Source organism: Onychomys torridus, chromosome 10, assembly GCF_903995425.1.
Source record: "Onychomys torridus chromosome 10, mOncTor1.1, whole genome shotgun sequence".
Lineage (NCBI taxonomy): Eukaryota > Metazoa > Chordata > Mammalia > Rodentia > Cricetidae > Onychomys > Onychomys torridus.
Window position 1 is genome coordinate 18081514 of NC_050452.1, and position 26080 is coordinate 18107593.

The following is a 26080-nucleotide window of genomic DNA, read 5'->3' on the forward strand; positions in this document are numbered from 1 at the left end:
GATAGGTTTCTCCAGGATGATCAAAGGAGCTTTTAGTGCCAGGAGGTGGTGGCATACGCCTTTAATCCCAGCACTTGGGAGGCAGAGGCAAGCGGATCTCTGTGAGTTCAAGGCCAGCCTGGGCTACCAAGTGAGTTCCGGGAGAGACGCAAAGCTACACAGGGAAACCCTGTCTCGAAAAAAGCAACGAAACAAAACAAGAACAAAAAAAAGGAGCTTTTAGAGACCTGAGGAGCTCCACCAAGTAGCAGTTTAACAGGTATGCTTCAAACTGGAAAAGACATGGCCCCACTCACACTTGTTTTTGAGGAATATATAATGATGGCAAAGTCACAAGTCATGCCAGTGAGCATCACCTTTTAAATCAAGTGCCAGCCCCCTCACAACACATAGTGAATTGACCTAGCATCCTGTGTGTTCTTATCTGTACCCAGGTTCCCATTACAGCCAAGTCAGTCCTCAGGAGAAAGCACCAACGGGGCTTTCACAGTGAAAGATAGCTGGGGCAGGGTGGCGCAGCTACCAAGACCTCATTCCTATCTGCCCCCAAACCTCCTCACCTTTCCATAAAAACTGATCTGAGTTGGGTATAGGCTGTAGGCACCAGGAATGTGTGGGAACCTGTTTGCTCCTCAGGGCAGGATTAGTAATGACTCTGTGCTCTTTAGTAATGTGACATGCATAGTGAGGTGTATCTAGTTTATTGTGTTTGGGAGTTTTAGGTTTTGCTTTGTTTTTGTGCCTCCCCCTCCACTTAATGATAAGTTGGAGTAGGTAGGTTATTGGCTATTGATAACTGCTCCAACCCTCAGATGTTGAAATGCCATTGCAGTTTCCTCAGAATGAAGCACTCTATGGAATTCTACATCCTTTCCTTGGTGACTTGGAAGGATGGAGGACAGTATTACATAGAGATTGGGTCAGCTGATTTTAGAATGTCATTTGATATAGAAAGTTGAGATTTGGACACCGAGTTATTTTGATGGTATGATATATCACATTATTTATTGACTTGCCCTTATATATTGATCTGGGCTTGAATTCTAGTTCATTCATGGTACATAATCTTTTTGCTGTGCTGTTGAATTATATTTGCTAGTATTTTACTGGAGGTTTTTTTTCAGCCCTGTTCATTTGGTATGGCAGCCTGTGGTTTGCTGATGTTAGGAGATGTTTATTCTTTTGTTGCTATTATTCATGAGCTTAAAAAACATTGGTGTGTTATTTGATTATTTGGTATCATTTTCTGTTGCATCCTCTGGTTTTAGGTTTTTCTTCTTGGTGAGGTGATTAAATCTCTTTATTTGTTATTGGTATGTTCAAGAGTCTCATTTCTCTTTGATTCAATCTTGGTAGAGTCTATCAGTTTCTAATTTGTTGGCTCATTGTTCATCAAAGCACGTCTCAATTTTTTCAACTTAAAATTTAATCTTTGAATACTTTAAATTACAAATAACTGAAAAATCAGTGCCATGAAACCATAGGTTGTGTAGGTTTTGCTTATAGAATTTAGATAGTTAACCTAGTAGCTCCATGGATTAAACTAGAAATGGAACTCTTATTTTCATCTATTATGATTTTGAGGGGCTGTTAAAATAGTTTTTCTTTTAGTAATGTTGGTAGCATTGAAACTGTTAATATGCCATCATATAATCATGGATAAGAACTTAGATTTTACATTGCTTTTGTCGTCATTGTCTTCCTCCTCCTCCTCCTCCTCTTCTTCTTTTCTTCTCCAGGTTTTTTCATGCATCCTCATGTCCATTTGTTCTGCCTTACTCAGCTAGACAGAAGGAGCCTGCAGACAGTCTTGATAGCCATGATTTGTTTTCTTCTTTTCAGCCATGCCATGATGGACCTTCTGGTTGACCTCTGCCTTCAGAACCACCTGAATCCTTCTCATCATGTCCTGGAGATCTGGTCTTCTGAGACCCAACAGCCCTTGAGTTTTAAGCCAAATACTTTGATTGGGTCCTTGAATATACACACTGTACTGCTGAAAGAAAAACTTCCTGAAGAGAAACTTAAGCCTGGCCTAGCCAAGGTGCCTGAGGTCAGTGGTGCCTGTGTGTTGTCCAAGGATAAACAGAGATACGGATTTGTGTGTGAGTGTGCAGGAGTGCTGTCAAGGTCAGGCTTGCTCTTTGTTTGAGCACCTAACATACAGTGCTGTATTGATGTTTCTTCTTCTATGCCCAGTGAAGGTAGGTACTAATGAGATTTGCAACAGGACATAAGAACTTTCCAAATCGATAATGTTTATTGTAATACTGACCCTTTCTATATTATACAAGTCGAAACTGTTATAGGGCAAAATGTCCATCAGAACCACCTTAAAGATGGAAGTGTTCCTAAATCTGCATTTTCCAGCATGATAGTCACAGGTCTTATGTTATATCTGAGCACTTGAAATGTAGTTGTCTGATCAAGAAATTGATTTCTCAATTTTACTGAATTTTACTTAACTGGTGACTGCTTTCTTGACACACATATTTCTGGATATCTTTTGGCCCTAAGAGTCAGAGCTCCATAAAAGAATTTGCTGTCTGAAAGAGAGAGAGAGAGAAGAGATAGGCTCTTTGGAACTTTTAATTTTAATTCTTGATTTTTGCTATTTGTTTTCTTTTGGTTCCGAGAGGGAAGGATGGGGCAGGCATATGAAATTGGGTAGTGGATAGGACCTGGTAGGAGTTGGAAGAGAAGAGAGATTATGATCGCAATATATTATTTAAAAAATTTTAATTTAAATATTTAGACTATTGCATTCAGGGAATATCTTAGTTGTTATTCTATTGCAGCCATAAATTATCAAGTAAAATTAATCCCCAATTCCTTTAAAAAAATTTTTTTTCTGAGGCAGGGTTTCCTTGTGTAGGCCTGGTTGTCCTGGAACTCATTGTATAGATCAGGCTGGCCTTGAACTCACAGAGATCTGCCTACTTCTGCCTTCTGAGTGCTGGGACTAAAGGCATGTGCCACCACACCCAGCTTACTCCCAAGTTCTTACAGCTTTGTAATATGGTTTTAAGGATGTTCTTCGGGCTCTAGTTAAGGCAGTACTGCCTGGATCAGACTCTTGGAAGATATGCTCAGTTTTTTTGTTTTCAAAATTGGCATTTAGGCCAGTAATTTGTCTCCTGTTAATTTCTAGTGTTTAGTGATTAGTAACATTTAATTGGTAACTTTCCATACTAAGTTTATGGGAGAATCTCAATTATATTTCAAACAAAAGCAGTATTTCATAGAAAAGGGACCTGTTCAGAGCCTGTGGCTTTTCTTTTTTTTTAAAGATTTTATTTATTTATTATGTATACAGTATTCTGTCTGCATGTATGCCTGCAGGCCAGAAGAGGACACCAAATCTCATTACAGATGGTTGTGAGCCACCATGTGGTTGCTGGGAATTGAACTCGGGACCTTTGGAAGAACAGCCAGTGCTCTTAACCTCTGAGCCATTTCTCCAGCCCCCTGTGGCTTTTCTTAATTGTCTAGGCTCCATTGAGCGTTAAGCTCAGGTTATGTGCATAGTTCCTCTTGGAGAATCCTAAGCTGGATCAATGCCCCATATTCTTCCTAAATTCCAGTTCATTAAGTCCTCCAAGGCTGCCACTCAGAGTTCAGGAGGACCATGACCTTCATTTTTTACTCTTCACACATGCTACCTTGACTTTTGCAAGGTCTTTGCACCATGTGGAGAGCAGTGAGCATGAACTGAAGTAGACTGCATGAAGCTTGGACTCCTATAAGTTTTTGATGGGCCACTTAGTGTTGCTATGGGTACTTATAATCAGCCAATTTAGAGAAATCGTTTTTCTTTCTGAGTATTAGGTATTTGAAAAAGGTTAAATATATTTCTGACTTAATATAACTATATATTGTGCATATGTACATACATATATAAATATGTGTATATCTATATGTACACATATGCCTGTATATACCTTATATGTACTTATAATACATATAATGCCTTTACATATATATATATATATATATATATATATATATATATATAAACTTATATATATTCACATTATATGGATATTTTGACTTCTTAAGCAAGCATTTTTGTTTTGTGAGACTTATTTTTAAAACTACTCATACTATTTACAGAGAGTTTTCCCTTAGGAAAAATATATAAATGATTTGTGCCTGAGTCTAGCCAGAATCTGTGAAAGGCTGTACACATACAGGATTTAAATTTAGATGCCTCACTTATGTCAATTTCTCCCTGTTGTTTAGGAGTTGCTAATTAGAAGAGAGATCCTATCACACATCTAATATTCTGTACATTTATTTTTCAGTATTCATTATGCTATTTTTTTTTTCTCCTGAACCCACCAACTTTGTGAAAGAATGACCAGGGCCATACTCAACTCTAGAATTAAGACAGAAATTAAAGTAATACCAGGAAGACGCATTCATGGAACTCTTGTGTCTGGTGTGTTCTTACAGAAATCCGTGCGTCTGGTCGTGAACTACCTGAGAACGCAGAAAGCTGTCGTGCGTGTGAGCCCTGAGGTGCCGCTGCAGAATATTCTGCCAGTCATCTGTGCAAAGTGTGAGGTCAACCCGGACCACGTGGTTCTGCTCAGGGACAATGTTGCTGGGGAGGAGCTGGAGCTGTCCAAGTCCCTGAATGAATTAGGGATAAAGGAGCTGTATGCGTGGGACAATAGAAGAGGTGAGGCTTGCCGTGTTGTACATACCCTGACACATAATAACTCAGACATGTGGTCTGCACACAAAACCTGTATTCTCTGCTTGCCTCTGTCAGTAGCATTACCTAGACATGGGTGTGGGGAGCTTCAGGCACCTGGGTTTGTCCAATGGTGAAGTAGGCAGAAGAAGAGTTGGGCCTGTCTGCCAAGTAAGTCTTCTCATTGACACCTCTGCAAATGGCTTTGGCCTCCTTCTTCCTTCAAACTCTGACAAGGAACAGCAAATAAAAAGAAATGGTGAGAAGAGAAGATCCACCTTTTGCTATTCCTACTCAGAGACTACTTACAACATTGCTTGAATTCTGGTTCAGCTGTCATGGTTCCCAGGCTTTAGCCACTGTTCCTGTCTAAGATCACCTGCCAGAAGAACATTGACTATCTTCTGACATCAACCAATTCTGCTTCCCATGATCAGTCCTACAGACAAATTTTACACTAGTTTACTGCCCATGTGGCCCCTGTGGTGTGAATGTGGCATAATTGTTAGTGCCATGGATGAGTGGCAGCCCCCGTGCAATGTTGGTACATTTAAATACATTATGTAATCAGAATTTTCCAATTGACATAACAGTTTGAAGCTTTAGTTAAATAACTGTCAGGCAAAAATATAATTTATAGTCCTTGGTGCTTCAATTTTAAAATGGACTTTTAGGTGTGCTGTGGAACTCTGCCCTTGGTCAAGGCATAGCTGCCGCCATCATGAAGTCAAAGCAGCTGCGATTATCTGCCGGGGACTCTCACAACATTGGTCCAAATAACACTGCTGCTGCCCATCTTATTTATTCTCCAGATAGCCTGCACTTCTAAAAACATGTAGCTGGTCTTTTATATGTGCTCCTATAGTCTTTCAAATATAGCTTTTAAGATAATCTATTCTAATAAAAATATGGTTTTCCTTATTAGCAAATATATTGTGGAAACAGTGGTCTTCTATGGGTCCAATCCATGCTTTGGCTCCTCTCAACCCACCCCTTCTCTGGGGATCCTCATCCTCCCGATTGACATGGAAGAAAGGGTTCTAGTTCCAGGTAGTGTAAGGTACATGGAGTAGTCAGTCTCCTGGAAAAGGTGTTCTGAGGCTTAGAACATAGTCAAGTTTATTGCTGCTGATATTTGTGGTACTTAAGGTTGAACTTGGGACCTCAGGTGTGATCTCCCAACCAGTATCTTTTTAAAGCACAGACAGTAGTGCTCCCAATGTCAGCAGCACAGACCCGATTGCTGAGGGTATGTTTGCTTGGTTACATTGAAACTTGGATTATGGGATTTTTCTTTTGTGTTGTGGGGGAGGGTCTTGTTTTATAATACAAAAGGGAAAGAAAATCTCTCCTAATAAAAAGAAGAAAGAGGGGGCATGCAAAAAGAAGAAGAAGAAGAAGAAGAAGAAGAAGAAGAAGAAGAAGAAGAAGAAGAAGAAGAAGAAGAAAGGAAAGGAAAGGAAAGGAAAGGAAAGGAAAGGAAAGGAAAGGAAAGGAAAGGAAAGGAAAGGAAAGGAAAGGAAAGGAAAGGAAAGGAAAGGAAAGGAAAGGAAAGGAAAAGAAAAACTGTTCTATGTTTAGGGATCCAAGAATAAAAGGACTCTCACACCTAGGCTTCTGTTACACACTCACTTGGACATATCTTAAAGAGCAGAGGCCAAGCTGCTTCCTGGAGAAGTCACACAAGCCTGCCTTTCTGTTAAGAAGTCCCACTGAGGTATCAGAGACATGGAGGCTGAAGCCGAAGCAGGACCAGCTCATGTAATCTATGGAATATGGGGAGCTGCAGAACATGAGATACAGCCAACTAGCCTTTCCACTCTTGACCGAAACTCCAAAGACCCAGAGTAGCCCACTCTCTGCCATGGCAATCTATCTCCCAACCCTGTGGTGGGGAGAACTCCCAGCCCAAGGCCACCTGTATGCCTTTCACTTGGACCAGGCCTTTTTTGATGTCTTCAGTTACCACCCTGCCACATGCCTCCATCTCATCCTGCTAACCACCCGACATCTAAGAAAAAAGGAGCCGGGCGGTGGTGGCACACGCCTTTAATCCCAACACTCGGGAGGCAGAGCCAGGGGTGGATCTCTGTGAGTTCGAGGCCAGCCTGGACTACAGAGCAAGATCCAAGACAGGCACCAAAACTACACAGAGAAACTCACTCTCTCTCTCTCTCTCTCTCTCTCTCTCTCTCTCTCTCTCTCTCTCTCTCTCTCTCTCTCTCTCTCTCTCTCTCTCTCACACACACACACACACACACACACACACACACACACACACACACACACACACAGACTCACACAGACACCCACACACACACAAAAAGGGAAAGAAAGAAAGGAAAGAAAGGAAAGAAAGGAGCAAAAGGAGCATTTTTCCAGAGGCTGTCCTTGAGGACCCTTCTCTCGTTGGAAGCTGACCAACAGAGCTGCTAGGGTGTGGGTGGGGAGCCTTTGCAAGAGGGTGGGGAGCTTTTTCCCTGGTCCTGCAGCTTCTGGAGAAAGGGGAGAGAGCAGCCAGAGTTTAAGGCTGGTGGCTGATGCCTCAGCCAGGCTGGTCTCTGGTGGCTGCTTGAAGAATCCCAAGGCTCTGCTGCCCCCTGTGCTCAATGCAGGACTAGCACCCTGTGCAGGGGCTAGGAGTCCAGGCTTAGAGATACAGGCCAGCTCTACATACACCCTTACCACTTTCGTGAGTGGTGTAACCCACACTTGAGGCTGAGGAGTAGTTATAGCTTCGGTCAGGGCTGCTGCAGACCTCCAAGCTGTTCTCATGCTCTCCTTGCCTGCCTTTTCCAGTTCCTCTGACCAAAACGCAGTCTGAGCCTTCTCTGAGCTGTCAAGGTAACAGTGAGTGAGCTCACAGGTTGCACTCTGCATGGCTCCAGATGGGAGGGTGGGTGCACGGAGGAGATATGTATGTCAGACCCTGAGGAGCTGAGTTTGGCTTGCGGCGCCCCAGGGAAGGGAGGGGGCTTGCTGGGTTGACAGGAGGTTATGATTTAAGTTTTTAGATTCCCAGTTATTCTAGACAAGAATGTACCTGTGTGAGAATTTGCTGTGTGGCTTTAATCCATAGAAATGGCTGACACTGTTGAAGATAGGAAAGTCTGTGGCTCAGGACTTCAGGTGAAAGTGATGTGTACTGAAATGACACCAGGTCCCTCTGCCTCCACTTATCTGTGGTTCTTAATTTTGTGCTTCCTGCCCAGGTCTAGCCTACATGCTGCACAATATGCGCCAGTGTGGGATTGAAATTGAGCCCTATATATCCTAGTAATATAGTTATGCAAAAGGTTGGTTCAAATTTGGCACTTACTTAGAAAGTCTCTATGTATTTACATGTACATTCACATATATATGAACGTGGAGGTACACATATTTACATCCATGTATTTGCACATAGTTGCATAAGCATGTACATACAGACATAAACACATATGAATTACAGTTTTAACGAGCCTTTTAGAGCATACACATACCCATATGAACATTCTGATGAGTTTCTGTTTTTGGCAGAAGTATTTTTGCTAAAGTATTGATTATAATATAATAAATGCCAATTCATGTTTAAAACACACTTAATGGAAGAAAATGCAGCATGTGCATGGAGCCCAGTGATGTGATGGAGGATCGAGTGCTGGGGCTGAGTGTCCTGTTTACCAGCCCATAGCTGACCTGTCTCCTCAACAACAAAATTTCGCACAGTAGCGTTCTCTTTAAGGAACACCATTGTTCTGAACAGGACACTCATGACATGTGAAGGCTTCAGCCATTCTGGGAGATCTTACTTCGGGATTCAGGCAGACTGGGGCTGGGGAGAGGCAAACTTAACTGCATCTTCCTTTACTGCCTTGTGTCTGTACCTTCGAGACAGCCTATGATGAGAAGGCCCTCCCAGACCATGTGGGACCTCCTGTTCTCTCTTCTGGAAACTTGTTTGGTGGCCTTTTTCTGGTCATGGAACTGCCATGCTTCCACTTTTCCCATCTAGACAAACAGGTGCTCTGGACTAGATTCAGCGATATTTTCACTTTCTCCTCCTGTGCTGCTCAACACACCTTTATCATTGTCTCCTTCGCTTTAATATGTCCACATGGGAATTGCTTTCTTGGAGATTAGATGTGAGCCTCGAAAATAAGTGCACTGTTCACATGTATGATCATCCATTTGGAGCTGTGATTCCAATTCTTAAAGCACATGCTCTCCGGGAGATCTGTGTGTCCACAACTCACTGCCCTCATGAGAGAGCAAGCTGTCTGTGGAGACTGAGGGCAGTGTAGAGGTCTCTCTATTGCTCTGCTCTTGCCCTTCTACAGAGTTTGTCTGGTATCAGGACCCTCTTATCAATCCATAGGTAAAGGCTTTAGAAACATGTCATCAGTTTGAGGCCCTACTGTACCACGCAGTTGTTAGACAGTAGCGTGAGAAGCCACCTTGCAAACACTATGGTTCTGATGCCAGGGTTATACATAACCCTTCCAAGGTGCTCCCAGGCCCCTCAACAGTCACTGTCTATTAAGGGGAGAAACAAAAGATTTAGCTTCGTTCTATTTTCTGATTCAATCTATCATTTTCATGGGCACTAGAGTTGGGCCTGTGTGATAGCAACAAGTTTTCTTTCTTGTTTGTCTATGGGGTTCTGCAGTTGTTACCAATTTTAATATATTCTTGTAATATGCCATTCAGTTGTAAAACCAATATAAATTAGAAATACACACGTTAATGCATGCCATAGTTTGAATATGATATTATTTTGTGCTGTAAGATACTTTATTCTTCCTAATTCTATACTGAGTGAAGATTTTGATGTGGCTAACATATAATTATGTGTGTGCATGTGTGTCTGTACAACTGCATCATGTAAGCAAGTCCTCTGGTTTGGTTGCTGTGTGACGCAGAGCCCGCTAATCTCCTTAGCTAAGCCCTTTGCATGTCATTAAGGGCCCTGGCCTGCCCAAACAGGACAAAGGCTCTGCTTCCTGCAGGATGGTTTAAGCACCACAGGGCCTTGGTTTGCCTTTGTTGAATAGACAGTATTATTTCATTACGAATTTTTAAATGCATTGACTTTCATGTTCTTCAACTTAGATCATGAAACCACATGTCATTAGACACAAACATTGATGGGTGTTTACTGTATTTGGGTTGATATACTCATGGCAGTGTGTCAAATCCCACAAGGCAGTATTTCCACCAGTGGTCCTGAGGTCTGGCCGCCCTGCAGTTTGGTCTGGGAACGTTGATCTTTCTTCTCTGTACAAGCACCTGTTTTGTTTCCCCAGCTCTTTCATACCCTTACGTATTGGGAGAGAAGGGCAGAGTGGATGAATAGTCAAAGCCCAGGACAGGCAAGCAGGAGAACGTAATTTTAAAAAGGAAATATTCCACGATTGGAGAGAAGACAGCTCAGTGGTCACGAGTGCTTACTGCTCTTTCAGAGGACCTGGGTTTGGGTCCCAGAACTTATAGGGCTGCTCCCAAACATCTGCAACTCCAGTTGAGGGGACCTGATGTCCTCTTTGGGCCTTCATGGGCACCAGGCATGCATGTAGTACACAAGCATACATTGTAGGGAAACACTCATACGTGTAAAATAAAATAAATCAAAAATTTAATTAAAGGTAGAAGAAAGAAAATGGAGAAAAAATGATGACTAGTACCCCTGGAGATCTGGTTTCAGTAGTACCCAAGTCTCTTCCACTCCATGTTCTAGGAAAGAACAGGGGGGTCCATGATTTATTTAGCATTTCTTTAACCTTACTTATAGCTCATAAGGCAGACTGTTTTTACAGATGCCACAGCCCTTGTAGCAAGTACTATTTAATTGAGTAGCACCAGACCATCTCTTGCCCTTAGAGCTTAAGCAGTCAGTCCAAATGAAGAAATGTTGTTAGTACCAAGGCAAGTGTAAGAGATCAGTCACATTCATATTAACCTTGGTAAAATTATAATATTTTAATTATTTTTGATTAGATAAAATTATAAAGTTGATATCACCTATTTTTTTTGTAATTTTCCTTGTTTGTAGAAAATTTCTTAATTAAAAAAATGAAAAAAAGAAAATTCTCTATTTTCAATAAGAAAAAAGGAAAATACATTACCTATTTTTTTTTTAAATGCAGTTGCTAGCAGATGTAAAACGACAGTTTGCATTAGCCGTCTCTTGAAAGGCGTCACTATTGAACCTCCATTGATTTGCTTCTTTTCAACTCCACAAGGACAAAGCCACTCTCAGAGAAAATGCTGCTTTAGTCCCTAAAAACCTGTGTAAGGACTTCATGTGATTTCCTGTGGGCCAGAGGGCTTTGAGGTAGCGCCGAAGGCTTTGAATGAAATCGTGATGATTTTCTTCTTAGAACTAACAGATTAAAGGATTCGGTTAAGGTTTTAACAAGTGAAGTACTTAATCTCACATTTCAAATGCTGAAGAATACAACTTTTTTTTTCCCCTCCAGAAGTGTTCAGGAAATCATCGCTTGGCAATGATGAGACAGATAAAGAGAAGAAAAAATTTCTGGGATTTTTCAAAGTTAATAGAAGGAGCAGCAGTAAGGTAATCCACCATATGCACATGACTCTGGGGTATAAAAGTGTTTCTCACAATAGTTTTACTGGACCAATCTTGAGACTTTTTCTAAATAATTCTGTTTAGTAAAACTGAATCTTCTTCACCTGGTGCTCCAGGCAATTATTTAAGATGAAGGTGTTCACTTATTGGTAGAGTGGCAAACCTCTGGACTCTCTAGGCCAAGGTGAGCCACACCCTGCCAGGTGTCCACACTCACACACTTGCTGTGAGACTTGGCACACAGTTCTTGGGCATATGAATGAGTGAATCTTGCATTATTAAGTTTAAGTACCTGGTCAGTGTTCGTGCAAATAATTGCAGCTTTCCAGCTTAAAGTAGGAAGCCTGGAAGAACTGAACTCAAAACAATTTGCATCTGTCTAGAACTAGCCCATTTTCTATAGTTTTTAAATGTTTTCATACCTTTTTAACATGGCTTGAAATCATAGAACACTGTGAGTTGTTTTTTATCTCATTATTCTTTGTTAAATAAGTGTTTATGTTCATATTATAGATGTAATATTATACAATTATTTAAAGTCACATTACAAAGAGTTATAATGAAGGGCTTTTTGTTTGTTTTTACTTCTGTTTGGCAAAGAACACATTAATGTTATTTTATTCTTTTAATATGTGTATTTTACTAGCATGTAATGTCTGTTCCTTGCTAATAATTATGGCTCAAAAATACAAAGTTGAAGGCAAAGGGATGGCTTAATGGGTAAGCGTTATTTGCTGTGCAAGCATGAAGACCTGAGTTTGGGTTCCCAGCTCCTTGTAGAAAACCAGGCACATGTGTGTAAGACACACACATGCGCGCGCGCACACACACACACACACACACACACACACACACTCTCTCTCTCTCTCTCACACACTGTTTTTTGGTTTTGTTTTGTTTTTTAAAGAAATGACTAATATAAATAATTGACATTAATAGCACTCTCTCAGTTGGGGCAGGGTCACCATCAGTGTGCCTTTCTAAGAGATGAGGAAGCCTTTCAGCTCTACTTCACAGACCTGTACCTCTGTGCTACATAGACATCTGCTCTTTCCTTCTGCGACTTGCAGCCCTGGTATTATGATTCTCCCTGTGTTTGCTGCTGTTGATGGTGCTAAAGCTTAGCAATGTAATGTGCTTTGCCCAGTGACCCTGACCTGTTAACGCAGGGTCTGTCCAGCTGTGGAGGCAACCAGCACCTTCCACTAGATATAAGTTACATAGAACTCCAGACTCTTTTTTTTTTTTCTGTTTTGCAAGACAGGGTTTTTCTGTGTAGCTTTGTGCCTTTCCTGGAACTCGCTCTGTAGACCAGGCTGGCCTTGAACTCACAGAGATCCGCCTGCCTCTGCCTCCCGAGTGCTGGGATTAAAGGTGTGAGCCACCATTGCCTGGCTGAACTCCAGACTCTTAACCCTCATGTCTTTAGTGATTTCACAATCTATTCCTCCTTCCCCCTGGAACCTTGTACTTGTTTTCTTATTCTGATCTGTGAATGATGGGGTATATAATTATATATTTTCTGCTCTTTACCATGTTTTTCTGTGTTCTTTGAGAATTCGTCCTCAGGATATGTCTCTTTACTGAGATCTTTTTAGCCTTGGGCAGTTCACTCCCTCCTCCTTTTCTTCCCCTTCCTTTCCTGGCCTCCTCTCCTTTCATGTCTAGTATAAATGAAATTAAGGACTCAAAATTCTTTAGGTCTCTTAATTGTGTTTTTGTTCCTGGTATTGTTTAGATGAACTTGCTGGGACTGTGTTTTCTGATGTCCTTTTGGTCACCAGTTCATAATAAATCCCCCATTCCCCATTCCTCACCTTAGATCTGGCTGATTCTGCAACTCCTTCTTTATGTGAGGCAAACCTCAGAAAATAAAGCAAAATATAGGGGTCGGAGTACATTTGGTTTAGCCAGTAAGGCAGCTGCCAAAGCTTGGGGTTTAGAGACAGCCATATAACTTGATAATTAGAAAGAGGTAGACACCAGGAACCCATGACTCTTAGTCATGTGGTAGTACACTCTGCTCAGTTCATCATAAGGACATTTCTTTATGTGGTACCTTATCTTTTCTGTGTTGGAATTCTAGAGTAATTTTTCACTTTTTATGTATTTCATCTTTCATTTATTATTGCCTTATTTAAATATTTAAATATATTTTGCTCTAGACATTCACTTACTCAGCCTTGTCTTTATTGGCGCGCTCTCTCTCTCTCTTCTCTCTCTCTCTCTCTCTCTCTCTGTATGTGTGTGTGTGTGTGTGTGTGTGTGTGTGTGTGGTGTGTATGTGTGTGTGTGTGTGTGTGTGTGTGTGTGTGTGTGTGTGTGGTGTTTTATGCATACACTTCCTAGCTCTTTGCCTCTCTCCTTGTTATAGTTGGAGGTTTTTGCATGCTAAATACATCCTTACCTTTGTCCCTAAAGACCTGGGAGAGAAGAAGTTTCATCACATTATATGGGTCAATATGGTCAAGCAGCTCATGCCTTTGTAATTTAGTCAGTTATAGAATTAATAAATGCTAGAATGAACACCTTTCTAAGTCCTTTATGTTAATAACTCATTTATATTGTACAATGCTTAGCAAAACTTTCAATTTCTTTATCTATAAAAAGCACTTGGAATAACTTTAAAATGATTCTTAAAATCCTGTGATGTGATGACAGACAGGCATACGCATGCCTCAGTACAGAATCAAATCTGAGAATGGGGACTTGTGAAAGCATTCAAACTGAAGTTATGTTCTAGCATATTGCCGTGATGGAAGATTATGCATAGGTGGATATAGGTGAGCGAATGTTACTTCCATAAAATGCCAATAAAGGATATACCTTAAAGAAACATAATTTTGGTTCAAGTAAGTGAGCGCCAAGGTTTTATAATTTTATTTTTAATGCATGCCAATTTTATATCACTTTGGCATCATTTATTCTCTTAAACCAGTTGTTTTCAAAACATACGCAAGTGTCATCTTGAGACCTAATTGAAAATGTGAATTCTTGGGGGTCATGTCCCCAGATTCTCATTAGGAGGCCAGGGAATTGAATTTTCCAATTAGCTCTCCCTACCTGATCATGTGGCTGATGGTGTATTATTGTTTGTCTTTTATGCATAGGAAGGGAATCAGCTGTTTGGTAAATGGTTTCTGTGTACACTCAGTCCATTAACTGTGTGGGGATTAAAACTGGGAAATCTTCAAGACCTAGTTAATCAGTTGATTCGTAGGGTTAACTTGTCAGTTCATGGCCCCTGCTATTTTTTAAATTAAATGTTTTCTAAATTAAAGAAATGCACTGTGGAAAGAAAAAAGGAAAAAGTAAGTCTCTTCCCATGAGTTGTGGGTTCAGTCATGTGATTTCGGAGTGAGGGGGTGCTTTGGTTAGGAGCTGTTTTAAGACAGTATTCCATTTCATAAGGTGAAGGAGTGAGTGTGGACTCTGCACTCTCCATTGTTGGAAGCTTGGCCATGCCATGCCAGTGTTGTTTGCCTTAATAGCTGCTAAGGATGCCTGCGCTTGTTGGAGCTGATTTTCCCTGGAGTTGACTGTGGGGTGCATGTCTGTGTTCTAGGCTGAGCATCTCGGGCTGTCGGGTGCAGATAGTGATGAGGACCCCTTGAAGTCAGCGTCTGGAGGGGACTTGAACGTGAGTACTTAATCCAGTGGGTGCTTCTGCTAGCCAGGCAGAACTTCCCACTGCAGATAACAAAACTGAAGATTAGCTTCTGTTCACTCCTCTACTTGGTTTCTGTAGTGGCTGTGTGTAGTTGCTCGTACTTATTTGGACAATGTTCAGTATCTTGGCTTCTGCTCTTCTGTATTCCACTAAGCACAGGCAGGAGAACCCTGCATGAGATTAGGCAAATGTACACTTTCTGAAGTTTTCACATATGCTACCAGGAGCAGGCTGATAGTTTGTAGCCACTGGCCACCCAGAGCTAACGTTTATTAAGCTCTGTAACTGTATTTTGTGCACAGAACCAAGAAAGGAATCTCTTCAAACTCCATTTTACCCACATTTCAAAATTGGCATCAAGAAAGTTTCCTTATAATTTTTTAAATACCCGAAACAGTATAATTCATTGCATCATATAAGGACATATATGTTGAATATCTTTAATAAAGGTCTGACATTTACCTCTAAAATTTAGCTAGACAGGGCATAGGAAGATTGTTCGGTGCCTGGCACCCACACATAAAGCCAGGTATGGCTGCTTCGTGTGCCTGTAACTCCAGATCGGAGACTAGAAATGAATAGATTCTGGGTACTCACTGGACAGCCAGTCTAGTTGAAATGGCTGTTTCCAGGGTCAGTGAGAGACACTGTCTCAAAGGAGTAAGGTGATGAGTGACAAAGTGGACAGCCAGTGTACTCCTCTGGCTTCTGCTAGCTCATATATTATCCTCCACACACATGTGGACACACATACATGTATGCATACATGCATTCATACAGACACACACGTATGCATGCATGCACACCCAAATTGCATGGACAAACTTTCCATGTCAGTAATAATTTTATATTGTCACTTTTGGTCTCACATCAGTTACCACATCAAATTTTCTTCTAGCCAGTGTGTGTTTTATACTTTAAAGCATTTAATAACAATCTTGAAATAAAGACTGTTGTAGAAATATCCAAGATTTGTTTTATTTCTGTGGTTATATAGCTATAAATTAGAAATCATTTTTATATGTTAAGTTTTTATAATAATTTTTCAAAATAATATAATGATATTACATTTGTTATTGAATCGTTAAACATGAGAAATAAATTTTTCTTGCAAAGGCCTTTCTTTCCTTCCTTCCTTCCTTCCTTCCTTCCTTCCTTCCTTCCTTCCTTCCTTCCTTCTCTCTCTCTCTCTCTCTCTCTCTCTCTCTCTCTCTCTCCCTCCCTCCCCCTCCCTCCCTCCCTCCCTCCCTCCCTCCTTTCCTTCCTTCCTTTCTTTTTGTTTTTTCAAGACAGGGTTTCTCTGTATACCCCTGGCTGTCCTGGAACTCACTCTGTAGACCAGGTTGGCCTCGAACTCACAGACTCCCACCTGCCTCTACCTCCCAAGTGCTGGGATTAAAGTTGTGCACCACCAACAACCAGCATAAACACATTTCTTAATAAAATGAAAGATGACTTGTCTTTCACCTATTCCACAGATTCAGAAGAGACTCAGTACTAATTCAGTACATCTTTCCACATTTACTGATTTAAACTGAGGAACATTTTCTATGAATAGTCCATAAGGGTAGAGCAATTCTGTCACATTGGCACCTTTTACTTCTTCAGTGTCTTTCGAGAAAGCACACTCCAAAGCACGGAGACCTAGGATCAGAATAAACAAATTGTCTTCCAAATCTGTTCATGGCCCAAACTTGGGAGCCATCAGATGTGTAGTCACTCTGGAACCACTGATTTCTGGGAGGTGTAAAGGAAGAACAATCTATCTAAGTCGTTATCCAGTGCTTGTCACACGCACTATTTTATTTATTTATTTATATATTTATTTATTTATTGCCAGTGGGTAGTTTCTAAACCTTATGTTTGCGAGACTTGAAGTCTTTGTAATAGCCTTACTTTCTACTAATTTTTATAAACAAATTCTTAATGATTTGTATTTTCATGAAGTGCAAGTCTATTTGGGGGGGTGGGGGCAGGCAAGAATGTGGAATTTTATTTGAGAACAATCTTGGGCTTATTTTTTGTCAAGTTAGCTCATTCAGACAGTGGGAGATGCCTGTTATCTAAGTTAATTGGTACAAGAAGCCCATACTGTTGGCCTAAGAAAATGTCAAATTTCCCTTAGTTACAAAAGTCCAATTACGTTTTTAAATTCAAGGAAATAAATAAATATGTGCCTGAGGTAATTATGTCATGTCTGCCTCTAACCACAGCTGTGCTGAGATGTACTGATGCTCTGTATGCACTTGAAAACACAAGTTTAATGCTCCGAACTTAAGTGTTTCCTCCTTTCAATGGCCTCCTATGAATGCACCGTGGAAACCAGACTTCCGCCTTTATTATAGCCACTTCTTTTTGGCAAGTAAGAATGTTTGCAGTTTTGAGGATTTAATGCAATCCCCAAAGCTCTGCTGAGCCCTCATGAACAGGGGCACACACTTGTCCATGCCTTTTCCCATACAAATCGCCCAAGCCTGAATAGAATTATGGAATGATTGTAAGGAACACTCTTCTGTGGTAATCTTCAGTAAGTTCCTATCTGAACTAATTGCACCAGCCAGGCATTGTGTTTGTTTTGCTATTAAACAGACTTAAATCAACAGAGGATGACTTTTGATGGCTATAAACTCCCTAGTCTTTTGGGCTTGTCTTTCATCAGCCTATTTTATCCAGGAGATGTTGAAAACAAAATGTCTTCTAATATTTCACACACTCAATAAACAAACTACTTATGTTTGAGTGGGGAACCCATTATAGCCAAGGGCTTGGCCTCTCATACATTTGAGGCTGCTATATAATCAAGTAGTAACTCTTTCTACATTAATGAATGCTAGCTTAATTTTTCAGTAAGCATTGCTAATTTGGGTTAGCCATTTTGGTGTGCTTAAGAACATAACATAGTCATGATAGCCATGGCTGGCTGACTGGATGAGTAGATAGAAAGGTGGATGAGTGGATAAATGATGGATGATGACACATAGATGTCAGAACCTAAGCAAAAACTTCATTGGAAATGTCTAAAACAGTAAAAAAACAAAACAAAAAAATGGATCCTACAAATATATCTAACAATAGAACTGTTTCTATGGAAACAGGGGCCATACTCTTGGACAGGTTGATTCAGTACCATTGTTTCAGTTAGGTTTTGTTTTAGAACCAATTAAGTTAATTATAAAGTTCAGTTAGAAAAATTAACAAACAAGAATAGCCAAGAAAACCTTAAAAAAAAAAAAAAAAAAAAAAAAAAAGCCCGAGAGATGGAAAGCCTTATGTTTTTTCAAGTAAACTTTGAAGCTTTGAAGAAAATTATAGCAGTTTGGCGATACTGTGATAGTATGGCAACACAATAGGAAAACTTGGAGCCAATTGCACAGGAAATGTGGACTACAGTACAGTCAGCACTCCGCAGCAGAGGCCAGCGAACATTAATAAGTGAGGGTGGGAATGAGCATGAAGAAAAGTAAAAATTGAGCATGCTCTATAGCATACACCACAACAAATCCAAAGATCAGAAATCTACATGTGTATATTGAAACCAGGCATGCGACCAGCAGAAAACATGTGTGAATAATCTCTAGCTGTGGCTCAAACTCAAGATGTGCTAATGAGAACTTCGATAAATTTGACTGTGGGGTAAAATGTTGAATGACAGGATGAAGAATAAAGGCATAAAAAAAGCAATCCAGGAGAAAGAGGAGGGAGAGCTGAGGAAATGAGAATGTGAGAAGAGTATAAACACTATAGAACTCCAAGTATCCCATGGGAGAGGGCTTGTAGAAATAAAGGCAGATTTGGGTTGATGCATAGATAGGAATGTGTAGATAATGTAGAAAGAAAACTGGTGTGTGTGGTATGTAAATTATTGAAAATAGTTGAAACTTAGTCATGAGAAATACTAATTACACTTACAGGGAACTCTTATTACCCACCTATTAGATGGCAAAATCTCTGAAGTTTGCCCATCACTTCTGCTGGCTATTCTGTGGGGACTCTTAAATGTGTTACTGAGCAGAATATCAAAAAACATAACATTTAAAGTGGGGGATTTGGTACTATCTAGCCAAACTATTAAGTAGATTTATTATTCCTTGCATCAGAAATTCTACTTTTAGAAAGCTATTGATTGTAAAAGCTCCTTTACCAGAGTCTGTGGTGATGCAGGAGTCCATTTCTTACGACATCACTTATAATAGCAAGAGCTAAACAATGCCCACAGGCTCCTGAGTGGGAGACTGAGCGGGTAAACAACCGTGATTCATTGCAGCATTGTGAAGGGAAGAAAATGATGTTTACCTACTGATGTGTGGTATTCTCTGGGATATATATTTCCCTGTTAGAAAAAACAGGGATAATTATTTTTAATGTAAAACAGTCTGTAATAAAGCTTTGATATGTAGGTCAACCACTGATTTTGAAAACAATTCAAGTCCTAGGGCAGGATGACATGTAATGAAATGGTGAGTGTCCCTACTGGTGACCTTAGCTGCAACCCCAGCCCTGCCTGGCATCCGCGGCTAGATTAGTTGTATGATCTCAGTCCATCTTCCTTTTACAGACACAGAAAAATCCAATTTCCAGAGGTGGATGATTGATCGATTCTGTTGCACTTGTTGAATCCCTTTGTGGGTGTTTAATGTGATCTCTGCTTTGCCGAAGTGCATAGATGACACAGCATTCCTTCAGAACACTGTGCTGCCATTGCCTGTTACTTTGCTATTGTCTTCTAGCCTGCAGATACACCCTCAAACTGACAAGAAGGCAGGATCAGATTGCATCAGCAGTCAAGGGGCACAGGAGCCCTTCATATCTTTGTATGTTCTCTGCTTTGAAGGATTGAAGGCGGCTGTTCCTCCTTCTAGTTGTACTATTTAAACTGAGAGACTCCCAGTACATAGATCCAGTGATAAATTGCAAGCTCTCCATCTCCTGATTTCTTCTTCTTCTAGGCCCTATACCAGACTGTGTATTGCCTTAATAGCTGTGAGATGATGGCTTTGTGACTCTTGAGCACTCCTCTGCCATTAGGCTGCTCTGTGCATTTATATAACTTTTCCAGCCACAGACAGTAGAGTGCTTGGAGATGTGTGTGTGTGTGTGTGTGTGTGTGTGTGTGTCTGTCTGTCTGTCTGTCTGTCTATGTCTGGGGTAAGGGTAGGGTCAGTCTCTATGAGACCCAGGGCAAGTACCTGCCTCGGGGTGAGGAGCTGATCTTTATATTCCATCCTAGCAGGGGGACCTGTCCATCTTCCCTTCCTCAACTATAAAACAGCACCCTTCAGGAGAGCCCAGTATAAAGATTAGCTTTGCATGACTCACTTAACTCCACCCACTGAGAAGCCTGCTGAAATACTGAACACAATTGAGTGTGGAGCTTTGTCAGAGGGCTTGCAAATATTGTTGATTGCTTTTTTCTTTAGAAGCTTGTAACTAGGTTATCATATCTATGAAACAAACAACTACAAAATAAGGTATCAATATAAATAGTCTATATAACCCACTTCTCAGGAAAATTCAGTTTCTATAGACTGAAGTTTACCTTATTCCAAGATTTAGCTTCCTTCTGTTATTTGAATCAAATTAAGTATGCTCAATGCTTTTCTAAAAGCTTCAAATGACTTTCTTGGAATACCACATTTTCCAGGAAGCTTCTCTTTCTGTGTCTATGGAGGGAATGTGCTTTAGAGGATTTGTCATTAGCTCAGGTACACTGAGCAAGGCATGCTGACCTTTCCAGAATTAGCCATGGGAAATAATCTACCTTTAATAGGCCCCATCATTTGATTAAAAATAATCCTATAAATGCACCAATCTACAATTCATTAACAAGAGGTTCATTGATACTGTTGTCTTGCTACTGTGAAGTCAAAGGCTTTTTGATGAATGAGTTAAAGAATCAGGGATCAAAACATAAGTACATAAAATTAAAACGAGAGGCAGTTTATTCACTTGCCCTATTCAAGTCCTGGGGAAAATTGGTACTATGGCATTGGCTCCCCTAGGTAGAAGGAGTCTCTTGCTGTGTTTTGCAGTGGATTCCATATTCAACGCCCTCATAAGCTCTCTGTAGTCTTTACCCACAAGCCCAGCCATTTAGGACTCCAGAAAATAGCAAGGAAGCCCATGAACACAAGGACAACTTAGGAAAGGCCATTAGAAATACCATCTTAAGGAAATTCTGTCATATTTCCCACACATTCCAGCCTGTCTTCTCTCCTAGCCGGTACTGGTCTAGAAGAAGACAATGGACTCTCAGAGGCTGCTAGAAGCATGTGTGTGGAGCTGGCTCACCACAGGGTGTCAGTGTTCACACAAGTACAAGGAATCAGGCTTGCCCTCGCCTGGAAAAGCTCAAGAAGGCTGTTTCTGGAACATTCACAAATTGCTAATAAGAAAATATATCCTGAGGGCTGAGCCATGTGCTTTTAGGGTAGAACTAACTTTTGTTAGAAATCAATTTTGTATAGTCTGTATCTTTTACATTATATATTCAATATTGTAAAATGAATAGCAGATGGCAATTTAAAAATATATTTTTATTTATTCTTTGGGAATTTCATGCATGTATATAGTATATTTTGATCACATCCACTCCCTTACTCTAATTCCAAGATCATAACACCATGTTTCTCTCCCCAACTTCAGGTCCCCTTTGTTGTTTTTGTTGTTGTTGTTGTTTTTAAGTCCACTGAATCTTATTAGTGCTAGCTACTAGTACGTGTATGAGTAGCCTGGAAGTCACATCAAATGCTTCTAGTCTCCAAGGTTTCTTGTCACTTTGTACCTTTCTCTCTGACATACACGTAGAGTGGCAGATTTGCTCTCCTCTTTTCCCATTTAAAATCATATGCTTAAAATTTTGCCCTGCTGTCTTCATAGTTGAAAAGGCTGGATGTGCTTTTGTAAAAGGAAGCTAGGAGTCCAGCTCAATGGAAAGCCATTGCCTAGCACAGCAGGCCCTGGGTTCCATCTGCAGCACAGAAAGGAGACTGACTCTGGGTTGTGTCTGTTTGAATTTGGATTCTGATTTAAGCACTTAGAGTCCTCTGACCTTGTAGAGCCCCATCTTTCCCTGTGTTGGGTGGGTTTAGCATCACCGCCCCCCAGCATCTTTAGGCAAACTGAATGATGCTGAATGAGTGGAAGCAGAATGAGGACTCTCAGTTATTTCTTGATAAAGCTCTTGTATCTGTCACTTGTTACTGTTTCATTCACGCAGGCTACTGCGGTCTCCAAAACTGTTTGCATTTGGAAGTTTTGTTGTTGCGTTAATGAAGCTAGCAGAAGAATTAGTGAATCAGTGCAACCGGGAATTTTATGAATCTCACAGGTCTGTGTCGATACATTGATTCCTACAAGGGCATGCTCCTGTCAGAAACAAGTACCAGTTCATTGTGAAGTCACTCAGTTTTGAGTTTCCTTTCCCATGACTCAGTTGTGAAATTCCTGTACATTGGAGGTAGGTAGACCTCAATACACAGCTGAGAGGAGTTATCAAATATTTTTTCTCTGTGCACTTGTGAAAAAGAGTAATTAAAATGTTCACATTAGGCTGAGGAGATGACTCAGCATGTAAAGGCACTTGCTGCCAAGTGTGAACCCGAGTTCAATTCCTGGGACCCACATGATAGAAGAAAAGTAACTGCAATAAGCTGCCCTCTGTCTGACCTCCACATATGCCCCCCATGAAATAAATGGAAAGATTGTATTAAAAACAAAATAGTCATGCTATGTCCTTCTTAGAGCTAATGTGGGAGCTGTCGGAGAAACATTCATATTTAAAGCTTCAGTGACTTTTCCTCCCAAAGTATTTGCAGTGAGAGTTCAAATTAATGCCCCTTATCCAAATACTTGGCACAAGAAGTATCTGCAGTATTTGTGTTTGGTTTTCCAGCTGATAGTCCTTAATTCAAAAGTTCAAAATCTGAAAGGCTTCACAATGGGAAACATAAGCATCATGTCAGTACCCAAAACCTTTGGAATGTCAGAGCTTGTTAGACTTCTAATTGTCCAATTAGAGATGCTGTGTTTATCAGCATCTGTTACTGAAGCGAGATATCTTAAGATGAAGTTAGGAAGATGGCCTAGTGGGTAAAGTTCTGTCACAGAAGCATGAAAAACTGAGTTGCCAGGACCCACCTTCGAAAAAGAAAAAGTATGGCCATGTATGCCTATAACCCCAGCACTGGGAGGCAGAGCCAGGAGGATCCTGGGGACTCAGTGAGCTCCAAGTTCAGTGAGAGACCAAGTCCCCCCCCCCAAAAAAAAAAGGTAGAGAGCCGTAAAGGAAGCCACCTGCCATCCACATGTGTTTTCTGCATGCAAACCCACACATGTGCACATGCATATTAAAGTTAAAAAGAAAAGTATCTAAGGCAGTCTGGGATGTAGCTTAATGATAGAGCATCAGCGTACCCTATTGTGTGCATGATCCTGGGTGCCATCTCCATAAACACACACACACACACACACACACACACACACACACACACACACACACACACTTTCTCTCTGTCTCTGTCTCTCTCCTCCCTCTCTCTCCCCCCCCCCCCCCCCCCCCCCCCCCAGTTTTCAAAAAAGGTTTATCTTAGCTCACATTTTGCATTTTGAAGGTTTCAAGTCATAGTTGATTAACCTGTTGCTTCAGGGCTTAGGTAAGGTAGCAGATTATAAGGGAAGTGTGTGGCAGAGAAGGCTGGTCATCTCATGGTGGCCAGGAACCCAAGAAAGAAGAGGATGAGATTCAAATAGCCCCATCAAGGCTATTCCTTCAGTGATCTAAACTCTTCACACTAGGCCCCCATTTGAAGGTTCCACCACCTCCTGATAGGTTCTAAGAACTAAGTCATAGCTTTCAGGGATACTCCACACCCAGCAATTGTAGATGCTTAGCTTGTAATACATAACAGAGCCCGAAAAGTTGATTGACAGTTGTTAACTCTAAGTGAAAAAAAAAAGGTACTGCAGATTTTTTTTAAACTTTTTATTGATTCTTTTTGGATTTCATATCATGCACCCCAATCCTATTCAACTCCCTATCTCTTGGTATCGACTCTTTGCTTTGCAACATCCTCCCCCAAACAAAATAAATTTTAAAAGAAAAAACTCTCATCATGGAAGCTGTACTGTGGCACAGTGAGTCACACAGTGTACCCTTTAGTCCAAACATCTTCACTTGCAAGTGTTTATTGCAGTGAGTCATTGGTGTGATTCAAGGCTGGCTTCTGCTACACTATCAATAATGGCCCTCACTGGGACTCTTCTTGAATATCCTGTTGTTGTCCTGTGTCATGGAGAGCCTGCAGCTTTGGATCTGTAGAACCACCCCTTCACATGCTCCAAAAATTCATAGATAAGGTGGATGTGGGGGTGGACCAACTCATAGCCCTGGTTCTGGGCTTGGTTGGTAATTGGGTTGGTCTGGCCGCCAGTTCTCCTTCATCCTCACTATCAGAGAGAACTCTCCAGCATGGCCTAGCTAGCTCACCCAATGCCACAGGCAGCAAGGGAAAGGGCCATTTATCCTGTTCTCAAGCCCCGAGGGCCAGCTCACCCATACCCACACCTCTAGCGGCAATTCTACTGTGCTGCCCAGTCAAAGTGCAGGGGCCCACTCTCCAGAGTGCTGCAGCCGGTGAGGGGTGGGGCCAACTCTGTGCAGCCCTTGGCTATCATCATTGTCCCCAGGTGGCAATCTAGACCAGGGACATCCACATGGCCTTTGGTATGCCTTGGACATTGACACAGACCCCTGCTGCTTCATGGCCATCGACCCAGTCATGGCCCTCAGTGGCAACATGGGCCAGGACTTGACTTCACCAGGTCTCAGGTGGCTTCACATCACGCTGTTTCTGTCTACCTTTGAGTCTTCAGCTCTACCTCTCTTCATCATGCTCAAACCATTCAGCTTTTCTCTTTTTCTCCCATCTCTCCACCCCTTACTTGTACAGTGTAGTGGCTAAGAAGTACAGATTTTTAACTTCTACCGAAAACATGGTATTTGTAGGGATGCTGGGGGTAGAAAATGTTCCTCTCAAAACACTTATTTCCTCTCCTCCCTTAAGGCATGACCTGCTGTTTCTCACATCCTTAGTTCTTGCCTGGCCTTGTCCCTATTCTCTAACAGGTGAATACAAAGGTAGACTCTCACGTGGCTGCATGTCGATTGGGTTAAGTTGCTTCAGATTCTAGGGAGGGGTGACTTGCAGAGCACTGGACCCATGATCATTTCCATTTCCATCCTGGAAATGGTAGTTCTGTATTGTCTATACCTAAACAGAAACCTAGGATGCTCTTTGTCTCCTTTGTCTACTGTTGCACCTGTGACACACTGTCAGGTCATTTGCTACCTGCAGGGAGTACACAGAGCATTATGTTGTGGCACAACCCTGTTGCCATCATCTTGCCCAGGCTGATGCTCCCAACTCCCAGCACAGTCTATGCAACCACCTTCTAATTTTGGAGTTTGCGGTCCTGGTACAGCCCTTCAAAAGCTAGAGAGATGCTGTCTGCAGCCTCCTTGGCTTAGAGCCTTGGAGGTCTGGCTGCCTGAGAAGGATGCGTCTTCCTGGGGCCTCCTCATTTCTTCAATCTCATCTCTTCCTGTGTTGCTCCCTCAAACTTCCTGTGCACATCTTCCTGGATCTAGATCTGTGTGGAGACAGGCTTCCTATACTGTGGCTCTTCCCTGGATATGTCCTTTCAAACAATTGTAGAGTCTTTTTTCTACTCATTACCCAACACCTATGCTATCTCAGACCTCTTGCTACCTTGTTCTAATGCTCTGGATTTATTTTCAGTTTGTACCCTGAGAATGTCGAGTGGTGGGCACAAGGCCAGCTGTACTTTGCACATTCTTATGATCTCATGTGTTCTTTCTATGATGAGTTATTTCTTCCTGAAGCTGTCTGATTTTGGCTCTTGTGCCAGCTCTCTTGTCTGCTTTCTCCCTGGGCTTAGCAGGCAAAGTGTGCAGCAGTGCAGCTACGGGTTCCCTGGGAGCATCTAGCCTCTGCTTTTTTGCAGTCCTGGGATGAGTTCATCTCTAGTGTTTAGGACCATGGACCAGGTATCTTGTGACATGTGTCTCTACCTCTACAGCATCTTGAAAAATCCCAGCATTCCCTGCTGCTCCATTTACTTT

General features: G+C 41.4%; 1 protein-coding gene across 4 annotated transcripts in view; it reads left to right on the forward strand.

Moving 5' to 3' along the window:
• Cobl (cordon-bleu WH2 repeat protein) overlaps positions 1 to 26080 on the forward strand; it is a 232127-nt gene that overhangs the window by 88154 nt on the left and 117893 nt on the right. Inside the window, exons 3-7 of one of the 4 annotated variants that reach the window (XM_036201372.1) lie at positions 1843 to 2053; positions 4456 to 4684; positions 7499 to 7543; positions 11158 to 11255; positions 14836 to 14910. In XM_036201372.1, the coding sequence (XP_036057265.1) occupies positions 1843 to 2053; positions 4456 to 4684; positions 7499 to 7543; positions 11158 to 11255; positions 14836 to 14910 (658 nt within the window). The remainder of the gene's footprint in view (positions 1 to 1842; positions 2054 to 4455; positions 4685 to 7498; positions 7544 to 11157; positions 11256 to 14835; positions 14911 to 26080) is intronic. The other 3 variants (XM_036201374.1, XM_036201373.1, XM_036201375.1) reach the window with 3 other exon arrangements.